This window comes from Chiloscyllium plagiosum, chromosome 11 (genome assembly GCF_004010195.1).
Source record: "Chiloscyllium plagiosum isolate BGI_BamShark_2017 chromosome 11, ASM401019v2, whole genome shotgun sequence".
Classification (NCBI taxonomy): domain Eukaryota; kingdom Metazoa; phylum Chordata; class Chondrichthyes; order Orectolobiformes; family Hemiscylliidae; genus Chiloscyllium; species Chiloscyllium plagiosum.
The window spans coordinates 51,520,413-51,541,650 of NC_057720.1; the positions used below are offsets into that span (position 1 = coordinate 51,520,413).

General features: G+C 41.5%; 1 protein-coding gene across 3 annotated transcripts in view; it reads left to right on the forward strand.

Annotated features, from left to right (window-relative positions):
- The first annotated feature begins 692 nt into the window (after nt 1-692).
- The window catches only part of LOC122554385 (FYN-binding protein 1), an 88,797-nt gene continuing 68,251 nt past the window's right edge, over nt 693-21,238 (forward strand). For 2 of the 3 annotated variants that reach the window (XM_043699309.1, XM_043699310.1), the window contains exons 1-2: nt 693-1,706; nt 16,296-16,420. In XM_043699309.1, coding sequence (XP_043555244.1) covers nt 16,334-16,420 — 87 coding nt within the window. In that variant the 5' untranslated portion in view covers nt 693-1,706; nt 16,296-16,333. The remainder of the gene's footprint in view (nt 1,707-16,295; nt 16,421-21,238) is intronic. The other variant, XM_043699312.1, reaches the window with a different exon arrangement.

Sequence of the window (21,238 nt, forward strand, 5' to 3'; positions counted from 1 at the left end):
GTGCTAGATAAATTGGGTACTGGCTGGGTAGACGGTAGTGTTAGATGTCATGTCGGAAGAATGCCAGGTGGTAGCATGCCAAGTTGTTCAGGGACAGGGTGCCAGAATGAATAGGTTACCAGGGTGCAAGGTGGGAAGGGAAAAGTATAAGTGTTGCAATGTTTATTGTAGGTTGCAATGGGTGGGAGAAATTGGATTGGGCAGGTGTCAGGAGTGGGTGAGCATTGGGTTAATGTTTTTGAGCAGAGAAAGAGGAATCAAATTGGAGGGGAGGACAAGTCAACAGCTGGACTGTGGGGCTAGATCCTGCGGTGTGATGAGGCAGATTGCGATCCAGAACAGGAAAAAGAGCAGTGTGAGGCAAGCAGTTCTCGACCAGGGAAGTGGGGGGGGGGGGGCGTTTGCTCCTGACAGGTAAACGGGGAATCAGCTCCAGAACTAGGAAAGGGATTAGGCCTGGAGCAGTGATCAAATCCAGTGGTGGGTCAAGTAAGGAGGGGCCACAGGGATGGAGGTAGGTAGATTGTTGGAGATGGAAGGGGGCAGAAGGGGGAGGCGGGAGTGGACCCAGAGCAGCAGCAGTGGGGGATTCAGGTCATAATCTCAGAGTAAAGGGGTGTCAATTTAAGAATAAGATGAGGAGGAATTTCTTCTCTTGGAGGGTTCCAAGTCTTTGGAATTCCTTACCACAGATAATTGCCAGGCTAAAGCCCTTGTGTATATTTAAGGCTGAGATGGCTGGATTCTTGATCAGTAAGGGAATCCAGGGTTCCGGGGAAAGGGCAGGGAAACGGACATGAGAAATGTCAAGCCCAGCCATGATCCTGTTGCATAGTGGGGCAAGCTGGAGGGGCCAAACGGCCTGCTCCTGTTCCTATTTCTTAGAAGATGGTTGGAGTTCACAGCGGGCTAAGGAGTGGGTCTGGTTTGGAGCAGGGGAACAGGGGTTGTTGGGCCTAAGAGAGGAAGGGTTGTGTGTGGTCTGGGCGGAGGTGTCGTTAGCGGTGAGAGAGGTCACTATGAGGTCTGTTCGATAGTTACTCATGAGTGAGACGATGCCTAACTTTTCCCGAGTTCCTGTTTTACTTAGTCCGCCCCGAATTCTCGGAGTTAAAATGAGACTTCCAGCGGGTTCCAGTCGTGAAGGATCTAACTGCCCAGCGGTATCTTCAATTTCCCGGGTAATTCCTCGAGAGTTTGCAAGGCTGCTTCTGCTCCCCTCCACACGCTGGAAGAACGGCGGCCCGGCCAGCGGAAAATCCCGGCGTGGGCTTTCCGCCGGTGTGTATGTGCGCGCTTCGAAAGTCGGGCGCAGGTGGAGTGAAGAGAGTAAGCGGGGGAGAAGTTATTATCTTCTGTCACCACGTTCAAACCCTCTGGAAAAGTGTCTCTTTCAAAGTGACGAGTTAATTTAAAAAATAACAGTTGGCGTCTTCAAGTGAAAAGAAAATGGAAATTTGGCAGGAGCTGCCCACAGTAATAAGTCTTCGCACGCTGATAATCAGCTGGAGGCGGATTGCCCAGAATCACAAGGTACGCACTGCGTGATTATTTCTCCCTCGTTGGCTGTGAGGAGGAAGCAGCGGCTGGGAATCCGAGAGTTCGAGTCTGCTCGGAGTAAACCCGACTGCAGACACAGACCTAGCGCACCGTGAACTCTCAGCTCTTGGTTATCAGGAAAGCCACCCCCGATGGATACCGAGGCGGTAAGTTTTGAATGAAACCCCTGTTTTTTTTCTCTCTCTCTCTCACCTTGCTGCTGGTTCGGGCTATGGGAGACTCCGCTTTTTCACGGTGACTTTTACCTGGAGCAGAAATGTTTTCTCCCCCGCACTGTGCACGCTGGAATTGCTAACTCAAACTACCAGACAGGGAGAAATGTGACTAGCTGTACTGTCCAGCGGTTAACTTTGTGGTCTATATATTTCTCACCTAGTTATAGGCTACTGTCTTTAAACTGCGATCAAAGCAGATAAAGCTTGTTGCGCAATTTTTGGCCGCACAACAGCCGTTATTCTTAATGTTTGTACTCTAACTGATTGTGATTATAGTTACTGGTGAAGGAAGGTACATACCAGGATATTTGATTTATAATGAATTGTGAGCAAAGTACGACAAGTTAGAGATAAATACTGACAGCTTGAGCTTGCATATGTGCATTTCCTCCTCTCTCCCCAGTCATGTTTTGAGTGTGTTTGTGCTGCACCATATTGGTGGATGATTCAGTGTTGCCCTTTCCCACTTTGTCTGTCTAAGTATTTTGTTTTCATGGTTAGTTGAATGACATCAGTGTATGCATATAAGATTAATCATAAACAACTCACTGTCTTATGCTCATTGAGTGGTGATTGTTTTGATTTATGATTATATTACCCATTGGCAAATTCTGATGCTGCAAATACACGTACATAAAGTCAGCTTGTGTCTATGGAGCTAAACTAACTGTAATAACGCATGACCCATTCACTGTTTTAATCTGTATAATTACAATGGAAATGTATTCAGCGCCTTATGCAAAATTAGTGAAAACATCCTGTCAGAATCTCAAAGTGTAAAACCTCTACTCCAGAAACAGTGTCTTTACTGAATGTTACCATAATGCTCATTGCCTGAGCATCACTGATACAAGCTGTCCATTCTTGAACTGAAGGCACTGAGGCTTATTTAAGACTTTGTCAAACATTACAAAAATGGAGAAGGGAGTCAGTGAGGTGATGGGAGAGGAAGAACAATGTATTCTTGATGTACATGTAAAAATTGAACTAATGTCTTTAGACGTTGCTAAGGAGCAGTGTGTGAAAGCAAGGTCAGGATACACTTATGGTAAGGATGGAATCCAGTTCTGCTTAATTAAACAATGAGAGAAAGGAATCCGAAGGAAAGTGTGGCCAATAATGTCAAAGGGTGCAAAGAAGTCATTGGTAAATGAAGAGGAAAATGAATCATGGTCAGTCATGGAAGATGTCACTTGTTCTCAAAAGGATCCAAAATTAAATAAAGGAGTCATCAAAATGCATGTATGTTTATTTATAATCTGCAGGGGTAGTTTTAGAAGCTTTCTAAAAATTTTAATTGATTTCACAAATTGAGAAATTTCAAATTCCAACATTAGGTTACTGCTAGTTTCCCACTATTTTATCTAATATCCCGCTAATAAAGTAAAGGACTGAGTAATTTGGTTCTGGTGTATACCAGAAACATTGTAGACAAAGACATCTTGTGTTACCTTTCATAAATGTTATAAAAGTTCTTAAAATGCAATTCAATTAAACATAACCTTGTACAGCATACTGAAGGCATTAAAGTACTTTCAGCCATTTATCCTGCAAGGTTTGGGAACCATGTTCCTACAGCATTTAAACCAATGTTAGAACTGAATTTCTCTTTCCGCTCTTCTCCCCATGGTTTTTCTAATTCTTTCCTTATTTCTCAATAGTTTCATTCTTCATTTGTGTTCCACAGATTCGTTTTTACTCTGAATTCATGAACTCCATTATGTCCCTGAAGTCTTTCCCTTATGGAAACTTTCCTACCTCACTCACAATGAACGTAATCTCCAATTTACTTCCTTAACTCACTACTCTCAGTTCTTTATTCCCTTTCAACTGTTTTTCATTGTGTTTGTCTTTGGGGGAACTCTCTTCCCCTGCCCATGTCACCTATAACTCGAGCATAGCACAGTGGATATTGGAAAGCAGAAATTAAAAAGTTAGTACTCATATATGGCAGAATATGTGCTGCTGACACCAGGTTTGCTGGGTACTTATAGGATGTTATGTTTTTATCTTTCATACAATTACATTTATGAAATTCCAGCTAGCTAACCTTTGGTCTTCTATTCACTGTAGTAATTTTGCTTAACCAATTGTTTTCATTGCTGCTGAAATATATACTTTTGTATTTAAAGCACCTTGGCTCATTTTCCACTTTAAAGGCAATATTATAAATTCAATTTAGGCTGTGTCTCTTTTTTTTTCAACTGAAGCACAATAATAACAAGAGATTCTTAATTAAAATAAATCCAGTTTATCCAGTTAGAAATGAAACTGAAACTGAAGGGCTTCTGCAATTTTATTATATATAACTTTCACACACATTTCCCTTTGCACTCCCAACTATACTTGTGACTTCACACCTGGAAAACACTTCCTACAACTGCAGTTTCCAAATGCCAAGTGTCGAGCTTTTGACCCTGAGGTCACCTTGACATTTCTGCTACTGCTGATCTGCTTAATTGCATCCTTGCTCTCACTTTACCATAGGTCACTTTTCCCCTTAGGGACATACTTCTCTTTAACCCTGACTGTTCCCCTTGGAAGGTCCATCATCTTCACTTTCTGAAATCCAATCCTTGAACAGGGATTGTGGACAAAACATTTAGCCATTCATCACCCCATAAAGTATTATTGGCCGGCTAAAACTGTTCACTATTCCAAGATCATCCAAAGATAACTGCCACCTTCCTGTTTGCACCCAAGCCATCTTACATTTCTCATTTATGTCTTCTCCATCTTCACCTTCAACAAGAATTCTGAGGTGCTCATGGACATGTTGGTTATTAACATTAAGACCATAAAATAGGCAGTGTCTGATACATCTCTTCCTTCCATTAACCCACAGGTCAGCCTTACTCTTGTCCCAGCCCTAAACCCATGTTCTTTTTCTCACTCAACTCTACTTGCCCTCTCTAAGATTATCCTATCAATTATAGCCACTTACTGCTCCCTGATCCTGTCCCCATTTTTTTTTTAGATTAGATTACAGTGTGGAAACAGGCCCTTCGGCCCAACAAGTCCACACTGACCCGCCGAAGCGTAACCCACCCATACCTGTACATTTACCCCTTACCTAACACTATGGGCCATTTAGCACAGCCAATTTACCTGACCTGCACATCTTTTGGACTGTGGGAGAAAACCGGAGCACCCAGAGGAAACCCACGCAGACACGGGGCGAACGTGCAAACTCCACACAGTCAGTCGCCTGAGGTGGGAATTGAACCCGGGTCTCTGGCGCTGTGAGGCAGTAGTGCTAACCACTGTGCCACCGTGCTGCCCACTAAAGGGTTGACCAGTCAAAATTCCTTTCAGGAGTGAGGGGTGGAGATGTTAAAGGAATAAATTTCAGAGTCCATGCCTAAATGGTTGAAAGCACAGCTGTCAGTGTTGGGTTGAACCACATTGCAGATAAATGAGGCCAGGATCAATCTGAGAGGAAGTGTTAAGTTGGCTGTATATTCTATGCCAAGATTTTCAAAGCAAGCATTTTTAATACAGCTGCTTATAGAGGCTCTTGCTGCCAGTACATGCTCACTAGAGACTACATAGTTATGTGATTAAGACAAACAATTCAGTGTTACTTTGCATGACTGTCCCAGATATGGCATCACTAAATAAAAAGTCAAATTTTGAAGCTCGTTTTCTGATCTTTGACAGTACATTTCTAAAAGCTGTGCTGGATTCTCTTAGAAATGACTAGAGCAGATTTTCCACACTTTTTTTTTCCAGGGTAATGCACATTCTTTGCAAAGCTTGGGAAGATCAGCCACAGTTTTCATTTATATTACTGTCTTTAACATAGCGCAAATGTAAACTGATAAAAGTGATGAGTTGAATGAGGAAATATTAGAATAACTGACTATGAAGCTTTGTTGAAGATGCATGTTTTAAGGAACATCTTTAAAGAAAGCGACAAAGGTACAAAGGTTTCAGGACAGAAGATAAGAGCTGAAAACTGAGGGCAAAGTTGCTAATGGTAAGGCAAAGAAAATAGGAGTGCCAAAGAAAGCTGAACTCTTGGAGGATTATCGGCCTGCAAGAAATTGCTGAGATAGGGAGTGGCATGACCAAGGAGGAATTTGAATTGAAGGATATGGAGAGTGGGTGGCACAGTGGCTCAGTAGTTCACACTACTGCCTCAGCACCAGTGACCCAGGCTCGATTCCACCCTTCAGCGACTACATGTGCAAGAGTGAAAGGCTTAGATGGGACAGAATTCTTAAAATATATCCAGGAGATATTTTTAAGCTAGCACATAGAAAGTTCTGCAAGAGAGGGAGTGATGCTGGACTTAGTTTTAGAGAGCGACATGGGCAAGCAGTAGATGTGGTAGTGGGGGAAGCATTTTGATGATGGTGACCACAATTCAGTGCGATTTAAGGTAAGAAGGGACAAAGGACAATGATGAACCTGAAATAAGGGTTCTGAATGGGGCCAGGCTGAATTTATTAAGATTTAACAGGATCTGGACAAAGCGGACTCAGAGCAGCTACTCGCAAGCAAATCCACATCAGAACAGTGGCAGATGTTCAGAAGGGAAACACCGAAACTAAAGGACCAACATATGTCCATTATGTTTAACAATTTCTGATTGAACTTTTTCAGATGCTATGTACCTGGGGATAGTGCAGCTGAGGTAATCTACATGAAGTTCAGTAGATTTTTGGCAAGTCTTGCATGACAGATTTATCAAGAAGGTAAGACCCAGTGGGATCCAAGTCAGTTTGGCAAATTGTATTGAAGATTGGCTTAGCAGTGAATATTGGGACCAGCAAGTCCAGAGAACCCTGGATATCAAAGAATTGATAAAAGGAAGGTTATGGGAGATACTGAAGGTGGATACCCTCAAGGAGTATGGGAAATTTCAAGGAGTTACTTAAAAAAAATTAGGAGAGTAATAGAGGGGATGTGGAAAAAAAAACACTAGTGGGTAACATTAAGGAGAATCCAAAGATGTTTTGGAAGTATATTAGGGGCAACAGAATAACTATGGAAAGTTGATTCTTTTAGAAACCAAAGTGGCAATGTATGTTTGGAGCTGATATGACTTGAGGCTTTAAATGCATCTTATTGATTATGCAGAAGGACAAAATATGTACAGAAATTAGGAGGAGGTTGAAAGAAGTTTGCTTTGAGAGAGGTGGTTGAGAGGAGATTTAGCAGGCATGAAAGAGGATAAATCTTCTTTCAGAAACAAATTTGTAAGGAGATCTCAGTTATCTGTAAGAATAATAGGGTGATGATTTGGAGGTGCTGATGTTGGATTGGGGTGTACAAAGTTAAAAATCACAACACCTGGTTATAGTCCAACAGGTTTAATTGGAACTATTATGGTATTCTAACAGATGAAAGACTCAACAAACAATCAAGGTATTTTTCAATGTATAATTTCAGTTACATCACACTTTTGCTATAAATTCTGTGTCTTATAATTGTGTCCTCCACAACCACCTGATGAAGGAGCGGTGCTCCGAAAGCTAGTGCTTCCAATTAAACCTGATGGACTATAACCTGGTGTTGCGTGATTTTTAAAATAATAGTCATAGAGTCATAGAGATGTACAGCATGGAAACAGACCCTTCGGTCCAACCTGTCCATGCCGACCAGTTCTCCCAACCCAATCTAGTCCCACCTGCCAGCATCCGGCCCATATCCCTCCAAACCCTTCCTATTCATATTCCCATCCAAATGCGTCTTAAATGTTGCAATTGTACCAGCCTCCACCACTTCTTCTGGCAGCTCATTCCATACCTGTGCCACCCTCTGTGTGAAAAAGTTCCCCCTTAGGTCTCTTTTATATCTTTTCCCTCTTGCCCTAAACCTACGCCCTCTAGTTCTGGACTTCCCAACCCCAGGGAAAAGACTTTGCCTATTTGCCTTATCCATGCACCTCTCAATTTTGTAAATCTCTGTCAGGTCACCCTCCGTCTCCGACACTCCAGAGAAAACAGCCCCAGCCTGTTCAGCCTACCTTGCTGTTCTTTGAGGGGCCTTATTCTCTCCCTCGTTACTCTTTTGTCCTTAATGTATTTGTAAAAACCCTTTGGATTCTCCTTAATTCTATTTGCCAAAGCTATCTCATGTCCCCTTTTTGCCCTCCTGATTTCCTTCTTACGTATACTCCTATGCCCTTATACTAAGAATTCACTCGATCTATCCTGACTATACCTGACATATTCTAGGAGAACTGAAAATGTGTTGCTGGAAAAGCGCAGCAGGTCAGGCAGCATCCAAGGAACAGGAGAATCGACGTTTCGGGCATAAGCCCTTCTTCAGGAATGAGGAAAGTGTGCCAAGCAGGCTAAGATATACCTGACATATGCTTCCTTCTTTTTCTGAACCAAACCCTCAATTTCTTTAGTCATCCAGCATTCCCTTTACCTACCCAGCCTTTCCTTTCACCCTAACAGGAATATACTTTCTCTGGATTCTCATTATCTCATTCCTGAAGGCTTCCCATTTTCCAGCCATCCCTTTACCTGCGAACATTTGCCCCCAATCAGCTTTTCAAAGTCCTTGCCTAATACTGTCAAAATTGGCCCTTCTCCAATTTAGAACTTCAACTTTTAGATCTGGTCTATCATTTTCCATCACTATTTTAAAACTAATAGAATTATGGTCACTGGCCCCAAAGTGCTCCCTCACGGACACCTCAGTCACCTGCCCTGCCTTATTTCCCAAGACTAGGTCATGTTTTGTGCCTTCTCTGGTATGTACATCCACATACTGAATCAGAAAATTTTCTTGTACATGCTTAACAAATGCCTCTCCATCTAAACCCTTAACATTGTGGCAGTCCCAGTCTATGTTTGGAAAGTTAAAATCCCCTACTATAACTACCCCGGATCGGTGCTGGGTCCTCTACTTTTTGTTATTTAGATAAATGATTTGGATGCGAGCATAAGAGGTACAGTTAGTAAGTTTGCAGATGACATCAAAAATGGAGGTGTAATGGACAGCGAAGATTACAACAGGATCGTGACCAGATGGGCCAATGGGTTGAGAAGTGGCAGATGGAGTTTAATTCAGATAAATCCCATGTGCTGCATTTTTGGAAAGCAAATCTTAGCAGGACTTATATAAGGTAAGGTCCTAGGGAGTGTTGCTGAACAAAGAGACCTTGGAGTGCAGCTTCATAGCTCCTTGAAAGTAGAGTTGCAGGTAGATAGGATAGTGAAGAAGGCGTTTGGTATGCTTTCCTTTATTGGAACTTTATTGCTGGAACAGCACAGCAGGTCAGGCAGCATCCAGGGAACAGGAGATTCGACGTTTCGGGCACAGGCCCTTCTTCAGGAATCCTGAAGAAGGGCCTGTGCCCGAAACGTCGAATCTCCTGTTCCCTGGATGCTGCCTGACCTGCTGTGCTGTTCCAGCAATAAAGTTTCAACTTTGATCTCCAGCATCTGCAGACCTCACTTTTTCCTTTATTGGTCAGAGTATTGAGTACAGGAGTTGGAAGGTCATGTTGCGGCTGTACAGGACATGGTTAGGCCACTGTTGGAATATTGTATTCAAGATTGGCTTAGCAGCAGGAAGAAAAAGGAAATGGTCGAGTCTGTATGTCTATGTATGTGTCTGTCTGCCTGCCTCCAAGTGGTATACTATTGGGTTCAGTGCTAGGTCCCATGCTAATGGTACATTAATGATCTAGACATCAATGTAGTACTAAATTTGCCAATGATATGAAAATTGGTGGTGTAGTAAATGGTAAGGAGGCAAGTCATAGACTGTAGAAAGCTATATGGGTGGTCTGATGGACTGAACAGTAGCAAATGGAAATTTGTCTTAAAAGTGTGAGGACCAACAAAGCAAGGGAGCACACATTAAATAGTAGACTCTAGGATGTATGAGGATCAGAGTGCTTTTAGTATGCATGTACATAAATCCTTGATGCAACAGGTAAAGGTTGATATGGTTGTTAAGACAGCATATGGAATACTTGCCTTTATAAGTCAGGCATTGAATACAAGGGCAAGGGTGGGGAGTACTCTCATCAAACAGTGGTAGTGTCTCAGATTAAAGACTCCCTAGCTCCAAAGGTGTCATGACATCTCCCAAAAAGGTTAATTATAAAATATCTACAATATCACATAACTACAGACCAAGTGCTGGAAAATGGTGGTAAAATTGATGGATGTTTGATGGCCTGTGGAGACACGATGGGTCAAAGACCTCTTTCCATGCTATATAAACTGTGCTCAGTCACAACCACCTGATGAAGAAACAGTGTCCGAAAGCTAGTGCTTCCAAATAAACCAGTTGGACTATAACCTGGCATGATTGTGTGATTTTTTTTTTTCTCTCTTTTAACCAGGCGTAAGGAGTTCATCTATAACTTTGACATTGGGATTGTGACCATCCATTTAGCTGCCTATGCCATCTCCTACTGTCTCCTATCAAATCAAGGCAAACATTACATCCAAGGAGCACCCCAGCCCAAGCATAAAACTTGCATTTCATTTCGAGTTTCTCTTTCACCACCCATCAAAACCTATCTGTAAAACTTCTCTCTTCCTCTTTTAATCATTTTTCTCCCTAAACCCCCGACTATCCAACTTCCTTTCCTGAGCTTATTGATATTCTAATTAGTCCCACCCTTCAGCTACTTTCCCCACCCCACTTGCCTTCAAATCTGTCATTGTTGATGAAAAAGCAAAATCAACACTTCGCTCCTCAAAGAAAAAATACCCATGACAATTACTTCTTTGCAAACTACAGCTCTATCTCCAAACTCTTTCTATGTTATTTCTTCTAAATCCATACCATCTTTGCATTCTGAAACAGCTCTGAAATGGCCATTTTTGAAATCTGCAAATGACATTCTATGGTTGCAATGACCATCGTAAACTAATTTTCATTTTCTTCAATTGTTTTTTGGCCTAGTTGATCAAAGCACCTTCTACCAACACATCTCCCTCACTGTCCAATTCAGTGGCAAGTTGTGTATCTGGTTTCATTATCGATCCAGTTGTAGGCTGCTCCTGCAATGGTCTTGTTTTCTGCTCCATTCACCTTGAATAAATCCCCTTCCTATTTCTGAACTACATGCTATCCTCTGGCAACACCTATAGGAGAATAGGTCACACTGTACAAATATGCCTTGCATACCAAGCTCCCCTTCCTCGTCTTTTCTCAACTCCTCCACTGTATGTAGATTTTAATTGAAGAATTGACAATGTTAGGAAGACAGAAACCACTGTCTTCAGCTGCTACAATAATCTTCGATCTTTGTCAATAATTGTCAATAATGGGGTGGCACGGTGGCTCAGTGGTTAGTACTGCTGCCCAACAGCACCAGGGACCCGGATCTGATTCCAGCCTCCAGCCCCATGTCTGCGTGGGTTTCCTCCCGGTGCTCCGGTTTCCTCCCACAGTCCAAAGATATGCAGGTCAGGTGAATTGGTCATGTTAAATTGCTCATAGTGTTGAGTGCATTAGTCAGAGGGAAATGGGTCTGGGTGAGTTACTCTTTGGAGGGTTGGTGTGGACTTGTTGGGCTGAAGGGCCTGTTTCCACACTGTAGGGAATCTAATCTAATCTAATTCCACCCCGATCTCAGGCCATTATCTAAAGCAGAGCCAGAACTTTTGAAGCTGCTTCAACCAATGTCACTGGACTGGACTTCCAACTCCATCCACCTCTATTATAAGAATTCTTGATTTCGTCTCAGCAAGGTTGATCTTTTTCAACACCTCAGCTGCTAAAATGCACATCCATTCTTTGGTTGCCTTCAAGTTCAATTATTCCAATTCTGTTACTGCCAACCTTCCGTTAGATGTGTACCTTGCCTTTAAGAGAGTCCATGTTTAAGGATTCCGTGTACTGTGGATGTCTAACATTGTGAATAGGATTCTTGTGGTGCTGTGCTGGAACCCAACATTCCCTCTCAGCCATGCGTGCAGCCAACGTTTTGTGCTTGTCAACCAGCATGCTGATGTGGGTCAAAAAACTGACTTCCGGCTCTGGAAGCCACTGCCATGCTCAGACCTGACGTCTGCACAGTAGAAATAAAATTGAGGGGACAGTGGTAGTGTCCCCACATCTGAGCTGGAAGCCACAGACTTAAGTCCCATCTCTCCAAAGGTTTGCAAATCTTCTTAAATCATAGAATCTCTACAGTATGGAAGCAGGCCATTCAACCCATTGAGTCCACACAAACCCTCTGAAGCGCATCCCACACAGATCCACCTCCCTATCCTATCCCTTTAATCCTGCGTATCCCATGGTTAATCCACTGAGCCAGCAAGTCACTGGATTGTGGGAGGAAACTGGGGTACCCAGAGAAATCACTCATTAGGCCAACATCCTAAGGGGGAAGTTAAGAATCAATTACATTGCTGTGCTCTGGAGTCATATGTAGGCCAAGTCAGGATTGCAGTTTCCTTCCCGAAAGGACATTAGTGAATATGATGGGTTTTTCTGTCAGTCGAACACATGGTCATCATTCAAGTTTCATTTCCAAATTTATATTTTTTTTATTGTTGTGACAGGATTCGAATCCTGGTGCCTGGAACAATACATGATTCTCTGGATTAATAATCCAGTAATAATACCACTAGGCTGTCATCTCCCCAGTTTATTCATTTTAAGCCCCTTATCACAAAATATCATTACCCTTCTCCCTCACTCCCCACAACACTAGCACATTTAGGCATTTGCTAAATCTCCCAGATGCCAACACCCCATTAACAGTCCCAAATTCTCTCATACAACTTCCAGGAACTTCTGTGCAAACATGACTATCCTTCTTTACCCCAAAGTATCAAAACACCCATCTCCATTTGAGCTTCAAGAGCATAGCACTGCACTCCAAGGTATTGCATACCTCTGCACTTGTATTCATGTTCCAACACCTATGTCATACTCTTACTGCAGCAGATGCTCTTATCTGTGCTCCTTCACTGTAATTTTACTTCATTGGATGGCTGGTTGTGATGCAGAGTGACATCAACAGCACAGGTTCAATTCCCACCCTGGCTGAGATTATCATGAAAGACTCTTCTACTCAACCACTCCCCTCATCTAAGGCATTGTGACCCTCAGGTTAAACCACCACCAACCGTCTCTGTCTCTTGAGAGAGTAGCCCAATAGTCCTCTGGGACTATTAGAAACTTTACTTCATTGGCTGTAAAGCACTTTGAAATGTCCAGAGGTTCTGCAAAGCATTATATAAGTACAAGTCTTTCTGTTAAAAATAGTTAATAATGCAACCAGAGTAAAAGCAATACATCGAGGTTCATTTCTCTGCCATTTAATTAGGATTAGATTTATTGTTACATGCACAGAAGTACATTGAAAAGTGTACAAAGTCACCATTCCTGGCACCACCTTAGATACAAAGGTACCTATGTACAAAATCTTTGGTACAAGGCTACGCTCTTCCTCAAGTTGAGCTGAGTCTGACCACCACCCAGGCTCAGCGACTGCCATTTTGTCTCCTCAGCCGTTCCTTCTGCCGGCCCCAACCACTGCTACACTCCAGATTTCAATGCTGTCACTGCAGCAACCTCCACAAATGAGTTCTCACTCATGTTCTATCTAGGAGTTGCCTTGAGATTATGAAACCTTGTTAAATCACACTTGCAGCTATATGCACAATTCTGGTCTCTATTATTAGAAAAATGGTACAGTGGCACTGGAGATGATGATGGTACAAAAACTATTTTCAACGTAGATAAGCATAGTTTCTTAATTCCACCATCGGAAAGTTAGGCCTCTTATTCCTAGAAGAGAGAATACTGAGGGGTAACCAAAACAAGGTAAAGATCATGCAACGATTTAATAGGTACGTATGGAGAAAATACTTGCATTTGTGGAGGAGCCCAGAGTGGGAGTTAATGAGATAAGACAATCACTAAGACATCCAGTAGGGAATTCAAGACCGATGTCTTTATCCAGCAAGTGATTAGTATATAGAGCACATTATACTTGAGGAATAGCTCAGATGAGCAACATCAATGTATCTAAGTAGGAGCTAGATAAACTAAAGAGAGAAAGGAATGAAAAGTTATGGTGATGAGATTTGATGAAGAGTTGTTGAAGTTGACTCATATCAAGCACAAACATTGGTGTAGTTCTGTTGGGATAAATTACCTCTTTCAGTTTTGTTTCTGTGAATTGCAATCACCTCGTCCCATTGTTTTCAGATTCTGGGACAAAGCTTTTGACCATATTCCTTTACCCCCATCTCTTGTGGATCCTGCATTTTGAAAACTATGTAGCTTTGAGAAAATAAATAAAACACTATATTAACAATCAAAATTGTGGTCATCGATGTTCTATAAAAATATGGATATATTTTAAACCATAGATGTCATTAACAAGCGCAAATACTGATGTAACAAAATATAATTTAACTTCTTCAGTTATGACTCTAATACTTTTCTCTGTGAAAGATACAAGGTATTCATAAAATCCTTGTGTGTCTTCAAAATTTAATAACATTTCATATACAAAAGATAGCAAATCTTTAAATAGGCAAAAATCACAAGCTTTCAATAAAATACAGATCAAATTTATCACCATCAACAGAACCGTAATCTCTTGGTATATGTCATTCCATCAGCTTTTTCCAGCAGTTCACCTTCTCCGGTGCCATTTTTCAATCAGTTTCAACATTAGCAACAATAATGTTAAAAATAGTTGAAATATGATTTCATGTGTAACTTTTGATTTTGCTTCTGTCATGTGAACACCAAAATCATTACAGTTTCATCTGCATTAGCACAATAAGCGTGTTCTCTTACTTTCTAACGTACTGCATAAAATCTTCAAAACATTAACATCTAATGCTTTATACTTTTCAGTTTTTAATCTTGTAATTTAATAATGTACAAAGCTGGTCCAGATAAATTCAATGCTACGGTAAAGGTTTCAGATGATATGGAAGGCGAGATTAAAAAAAATACAGAACGGGAAATATAAAGGAAATTTGCACAGAACCTTTAACCTAAAAAGTATCAATGTTATGGATAATTGGCAGAACAATCCATTTGAAGAAGATAGAAGTTTATTTCGTGTAATTGGTTGGATTGCTGAACAGAAAAGCAATTCAGGGCTAGGAAGGTCCAGATGACACACCAAAAAAGAGCTGATTGGTCTATTGGAATGAAAATTCTGGCATAACAATTACTTTCTATTGTCTATATAGAAGTGTATTGTTAGACTAAAAGTGTCTTCCTTAAGGTCTGATCAAATGAATTCAAGAAGTCACATGTGCTTTAATATAAAGCAAATTTATTAGCTTAATTTAATTTAGATATGTGCAAACTTATGAATGAATCAATTAACTTAAACTAATTCAGACATATTCAACAAGTGAGCCTCACTGCTTTGTGCCCGTCAGAGACTCTAGTTGATGCTTGGAGCTCTATCTAAGTTTCCACAGCTCTGGACTCGTGAACCCCAGTTTGATAGTGAAAGGTATCACAAATTTGAAAAGGTCCCTGATATTAATATTATTCTAGTGTTGTATCACCATGTCATAAGTACTTTAAGTATTTATCAAGACATTCCGTTGTGCATAAAGCAAGTTTAAAAACGTCTCCAGGTGGCTATAGGTTAACTAGATAAAAGAATGGTTCTCAGCCACTACCAATCCCAGCCAGGAAAGCCCACTTCCAAAGAAAAAATTGTTTTACCAGAGAACATTATTTAAAACCTTTCAGATGGAGACTGGTTGATGCACTTTTAAAATGTTCTGTTTTATTCATTCAATATTTAAAATTCTTCATGTTTGTAACTATTCTGTTATTTCCATTTGAGTTTTGAAGTTGACTTGTTTGTTTTTAGTATTTTGTTGAGCATTATATAAACTCATATCAATAGATGCACTGAGTTTTTAATCTTGTTGGCATTCTGAAGATGAGACCATTTGTTTTAGATAAAGGTATTTTATTTATCTTTCTTTCCTGCCTCTTTTTTTTGTTAAGAATTGTTTTTATTTCCCTGCACTCTGCACCTTCCTTTATAATTGCTATATCATACCGGTGTCAGATTTCATCCAAGTTAAACATTCCTTTTTGGTCAATTCTTGTGGCCAATCTAAATTTAATTAACTTAGACAGTATCATAACAATATCTTTATTTGATTCCTGTTTGTGCATGATTGCTATTTTCACATAAATTACTAGATTTTAATGCAAATTTCATAGTTGACTTGTACCCACCCTGGCTAAGTTGGCTAATTCATTCGATACCAAGTAGAGAGAGAGACTAAAGATAAATCTCTGAGTCATCTTTCTTAAATGTTCTAGCTGCTGAACGGATCAGTACTTCAGAAGATTTGTTTTATGACCATGTGTAATTTTAATTTTTTGACTCCTGAGTTAGATTTTAATAGTACAAAATTGTGAATGTGTGCTGTTTTATGGAATTGTTATTAACTTTTTTTGGGCTGTGCTGTTTAGGAATGAAATAAACATTTACACAATTTTGTGACATGATAAAAACATTCAACAATATTTGCACATGTTTTAATGAGGTATTGTTAAGCTGCATTTGCTTTTCTTTGACAGGAGGGAGATGCAGGAAAAGGAGTGTTTGCAGTTGGATTATGAATAAAGAAATTTCTAGTTGGAATGGAGACAAGATTGTTGGAAAGGAGAGGCTAGGAGTAGGATATCAGAGGATACGAAACGGGGTGAGGAAGATTGCATTATAGGTAGTCCTACAGCTCAGTACTAGTTTGTTGTCTATATGTTTTTGCTGTACTATTTTGAACAATTAATCCACTTTTGTCCCCTCCATCATATTACAGCATTCAGTGCTGGATATTATACTTCCTAAATGAATAGGTTATCATTCAAGCTTCCAGGGAAAACTCTGTAGATTATTCTCAATATGGAGCAACACTTGCACTGCAAGAGGCAGTTAGACTGCACTGGAACCTTGCTATCAGCCTATAGAAATGGTCTTCTGTTCTTCTCTGGCAGTCCCTTGTGGTCGTAGGTGATTTGCTTCCTCTCTGATTGTGGTGAGGGTTGGAATTCTGAGATGGATGAATAATCTAATCCTGGAGTCTCAGACTCTGCTGCAGGGCAGGGCCAGTGGTGTTTGTTGAGGCGGGTGGGTGGGACCATGTGCTGCTTGCACTTGGCCTGTACATGCTGCACTCAGTGACACTCGGAAGTTGTTAACATATTCTCAGCTGCTTCTCCAGTTTGTAAGTTCTAGGGCAATTGATTCCCAGGTGTAGGTGGAAATGTTGCCTCTGTTTAGAAAAGCTTTTAAGGTGTCTTTGAAGCATTTACTCTGCACTCCTGGGGATCACTTACCACTGTGGATCTCCGAGCAGAGTATCTATTTAGTGAATCTTATGTTGGGGGCATTTGGGCAATATGGTTTACCCTTTGCAGCTGATTAGATTAGATTAGATTACATTAGATTAGATTATATTACAGTGTGGAAACAGGCCCTTCGGCCCAACAAGTCCACACCGACCCGCCGAAGCACAACCCACCCATACCCCTACATTTACCCCTTACCTAACACTACGGGCAATTTAGCATGGCCAATTCACCTGACCTGCACATCTTTGGATTGTGGGAGGAAACCGGAGCACCCGGAGGAAACCCACACAGACATGGGGAGAATGTGCAAACTCCACACAGTCAGTCGCCTGAGGCGGGAATTGAACCCGGCTCAGGCGCTGTGAGGCAGCAGTGCTAACCACTGTGCCGCCCACTGTGTGTGTCCAGTGCAGGGATACTGGGGGTAAGGGGCTGGGAAAAGGTGCTCATATTGGTATGCCAGTGGATTTGCAAGATTTTGCAAAGGCAGTGCTAGTGGTATCTCACCAGAGGTGTCTGCTGTACATGGTCCATATAGTTTGTGGTGCATATAGAGTTGGTATGGTCTTCTTTATACCTCATTTGCAAATTAGGATTGCTAAACAAAGCTTCCACCCACTTGAAGGTCTCGCCCAGGCCAAACTGCTTTAAAGTATGAAAAATATGTAGCCACTCGACCCTGCCAAATGCCTTTTCCATATCTAAGGAGATCACCAATCCCTATACCGATTTGCTGTTGACATACTTGAATCATGATAAGTAACCTGACATTATCTGTTGATCTGCGACTTTTTATGAACCCCGTCTCGTCCTCAGCGATGGAGGGCAGTACAATTTCTAGCCTTAAGGCCAAGTCTTAGAATTTTGAAGTCGACATTTCAGGAGTGAAATGGGTCAATTGGAAGCACAGTCCTCTGGGGCCTTCCCTTTTTTAAGGATGAGCAAGATGTTCACCTCTCTTAGAGATGGTGGGAGGAGGCCACAGCCATGTGAGTCATTAAACATACTAAGCATTGGCCCTGACAACATAGTTAAATTCCTTATAAAACTCACTGGGGACCCCATCAGGACCCGGCACCTTTCCATTCTGGAGAAGTCTCACAGCCTCCTGCACCTCTTGCTGTGATAACGGCACATTTAAGGAGAGACTTCTGTTCAGGGGTCACTCGTGGAAGGTTCAAATTCTTTTTAAAAAAAAGACTCCATCCTAACTTGCCCATTCTCACAGCTTTCAGATTGGTATAGTTTCAGAGTAAAATTTCCGAAAGAATGCATTAATCCTTTTAGAATCATAGGTTAAATTTCCAGTGTCCTCCCTGATCGAGGTAATGGCTTGGGGGGGTACTCCTATTCCTGGCAAGATATGTTAGGTGCTTGCCTGGCTTATCCCCATGCATAAACAGCCTTTGGTTTGCAAATGTAAGCTCCCTCTTGGCTGTCCATATGACCATAGAATTCAGTGTAGACCGAAGCACCATGATACTCTGCAGTTTAACCAGCGAGGGCTTTTTCAGTTTCTTTCAGACACATCTCGAGCGAGCGTTGATGCTGTAGGCTTTAGCTATTTCCCAAAGAATGGATGGGCTACTGTTGATCCTGAATTAATATCTTTAAAAAAAGCCCTGAGCTCAGTAGGAAAGAATTCAATAAACTTGTTATCCTTGAGGATGAATGGGTTCAGTCGCCAGTGGCTCGAGCCTGCAACAGTATCCTTACTCTTAACCATTAAATACACAGGGGTATGATCAGAAATAATGATACTGCCAATTGTAAATGAAGCCACCGAGCCCAGATGTGCTGCAGGGATCAGAAAAAGATCATTCCTGGTATGGCATTTATGTGGGTTTGAAAAGAATGTGAAGTTCCAGCCAGTACAGTGAAGGTGCTCTAACATCTGCCATACCCAATTCAGCACACAAACCCCTTAATTGTTTAGATCGCAATGTGTCTACCGTAGCATCTATGAAACAATTGAAATCCCCTCCTACAATTATATGTTAAGGTGCAAATCCAGCAAGTGTGTCTGTCAAGAACTTAAAGGGGTGGGCTGGGGGACAGTAAACATTTAAGATCCCATATTCTTCCCTATGTATCAAAGCTTTAAGGGTTACAAATTTCCCGTGTGTGTCTTTAATGCACTCTAACAACTTAAATGGGAGATATTTTTTGTAACTAAAATGACCACCCCTCTACTCGTATTGAAAGATGAAAAATAAACCCGGTCATGCCTATTTTGTTGCAGCTTCAAATGCTCTACGTCATTCAAGTGTGTTTCTTACAACAAGGCGACATCCACCCTCTCCCTTTTAAGGCTGGAAAATACCTTTTTTCTTCTTGACAGGTAAATGACTCCCCTTAATATTCTAGGTCCACCACTTAAACACATCCTTAGCCATAACCTTCTATAGCACCATTTGGACTCCAGAGAGGAAGAGCCTGAACTACAGATCGCTGAACTTTAATGCAAAAGAATCAACAAAACCCAAAACCTGAACAGACTAAAGTAACAGCCAACAAGTCTACAAAACTTACAAAAACTATATATAGCCAAAACAGAAAAACAAAAAATCACCAAGGGCACTGATTGGAGGAATTTACTCCCCATTCAAAGCAAGATACCTACACATCCTACTAACCCATCCCAACTGCCCTCTCAACTCCTAACAGCTAGGGTCGCACCACATACACCGACCACCTGGTAGAGGGAAAAACAAACAAGAGCAAGGTTAGTACCCTAGACAAATAAACTAAAAATAAATAAGTCATCCATGCCTTAATGTAACTTAGATTAAACATAAATACTCTATACATTCCGGACATCATTTCACACAACTTATTACCAGAAAGGAGCCTGCACCAAGCCATTTTTAAAGAAGAATAAACCCAAACAGCTCAGCCCTCTTCACCTATTCAGCCATTTGACTTAAGTCAATGTGTCCACAAAGTTCTTTGCTTTCTCTAGTGAGTCAAACAAATGTATGGATCCACTATGATTGATCCGAAGCACCGCTGGATATGTTAGAGAATACTGCTGCTGAGAAGTCTTGAAAAACACGACTTTGGAGCTGCCACATACCAACACCCTTGGGTCCTTCCCCTGAGCTCTAAAGGCTTCCATTATCCTTTGCTTGTCTTTATAATGATGCAATCTTACCAGGACAGGACATGGGTGCTGATCTGCACCTGGCTTTCATGCCGCGATCAGTTGGGCTCTCAATTGTTATCCTTCCCTTCTCAACCTCCGAACCAAGGAATTCTGGGAACCACTTCTCGAAGAACTCCACCGGTCGCTCACCTTCCGTCCCCTCTAGTATGCCAACTACGTGCAGGTTCTTTCTTCTGCTCCTGTTTTCAGGATCGTCTACCAGATCCAATAGACCACGGAGCTGTGTTTCCAGGGCTTGAATCTGGCTTTTGGAGGAGTCAGTCTCTTCCTCTATGACTGCAGCCTGGTGCATGAGTTCATTGGTCCTTTTACCCAAGTCTTGCAGCATAGCAGATACAGGAGCCAGCTTCTCTTCATTTTTTCTTACCCTGGATCTGCCTCCCCAGCACCTCCATGGGATTTTGCCAGCTCCTCAATCAGGGTCTGGTGAGTAAGCAAGCCTGTTGCTTCAGAGGGCAGGGCCATGGCCCCGGCCCTGGGTGAGCTTCCTCCTCTCTTTGTCCTTGCAGCTGGAGAATGCCAAAGGTAAGTCAATATTTTTCGGGTTTCTAGCTCCTTTACTGTGTTTTTACCCACAGTAAAGTATCTGGGATGGATTCTAGCTCTGTTGGGTCTATGTTGTAGTGTGAAGCCCAACAAATGCAATCCTAACAGAACACCATCATCATGGATTCCCCCTCTTACTATTTTTAATCACATATTTCAGGAGGTGGTAGATGTAAAATGATTACTCTGATCCTACAGCAAAAGTGAAGTGGACAGCTATTACTGTTAAATGTGATTGAAGATTGTGGAAATTATTAAAACTCATTGGCTTAATTTTGTTGTAATTACATCCATGGCATGATTCAACTCCGTGCCACATTTAAACATAAATTGTTTTGTTTTGAATCTTTGATTCTTGCTAAATTAGTTGATCTTGGCTGATATGATGTTAGAGAACGATACTTGATCTTTGGATGTTCAGGCTAGGGCAGGGAAAATCCACTTCTGATCATTCTAG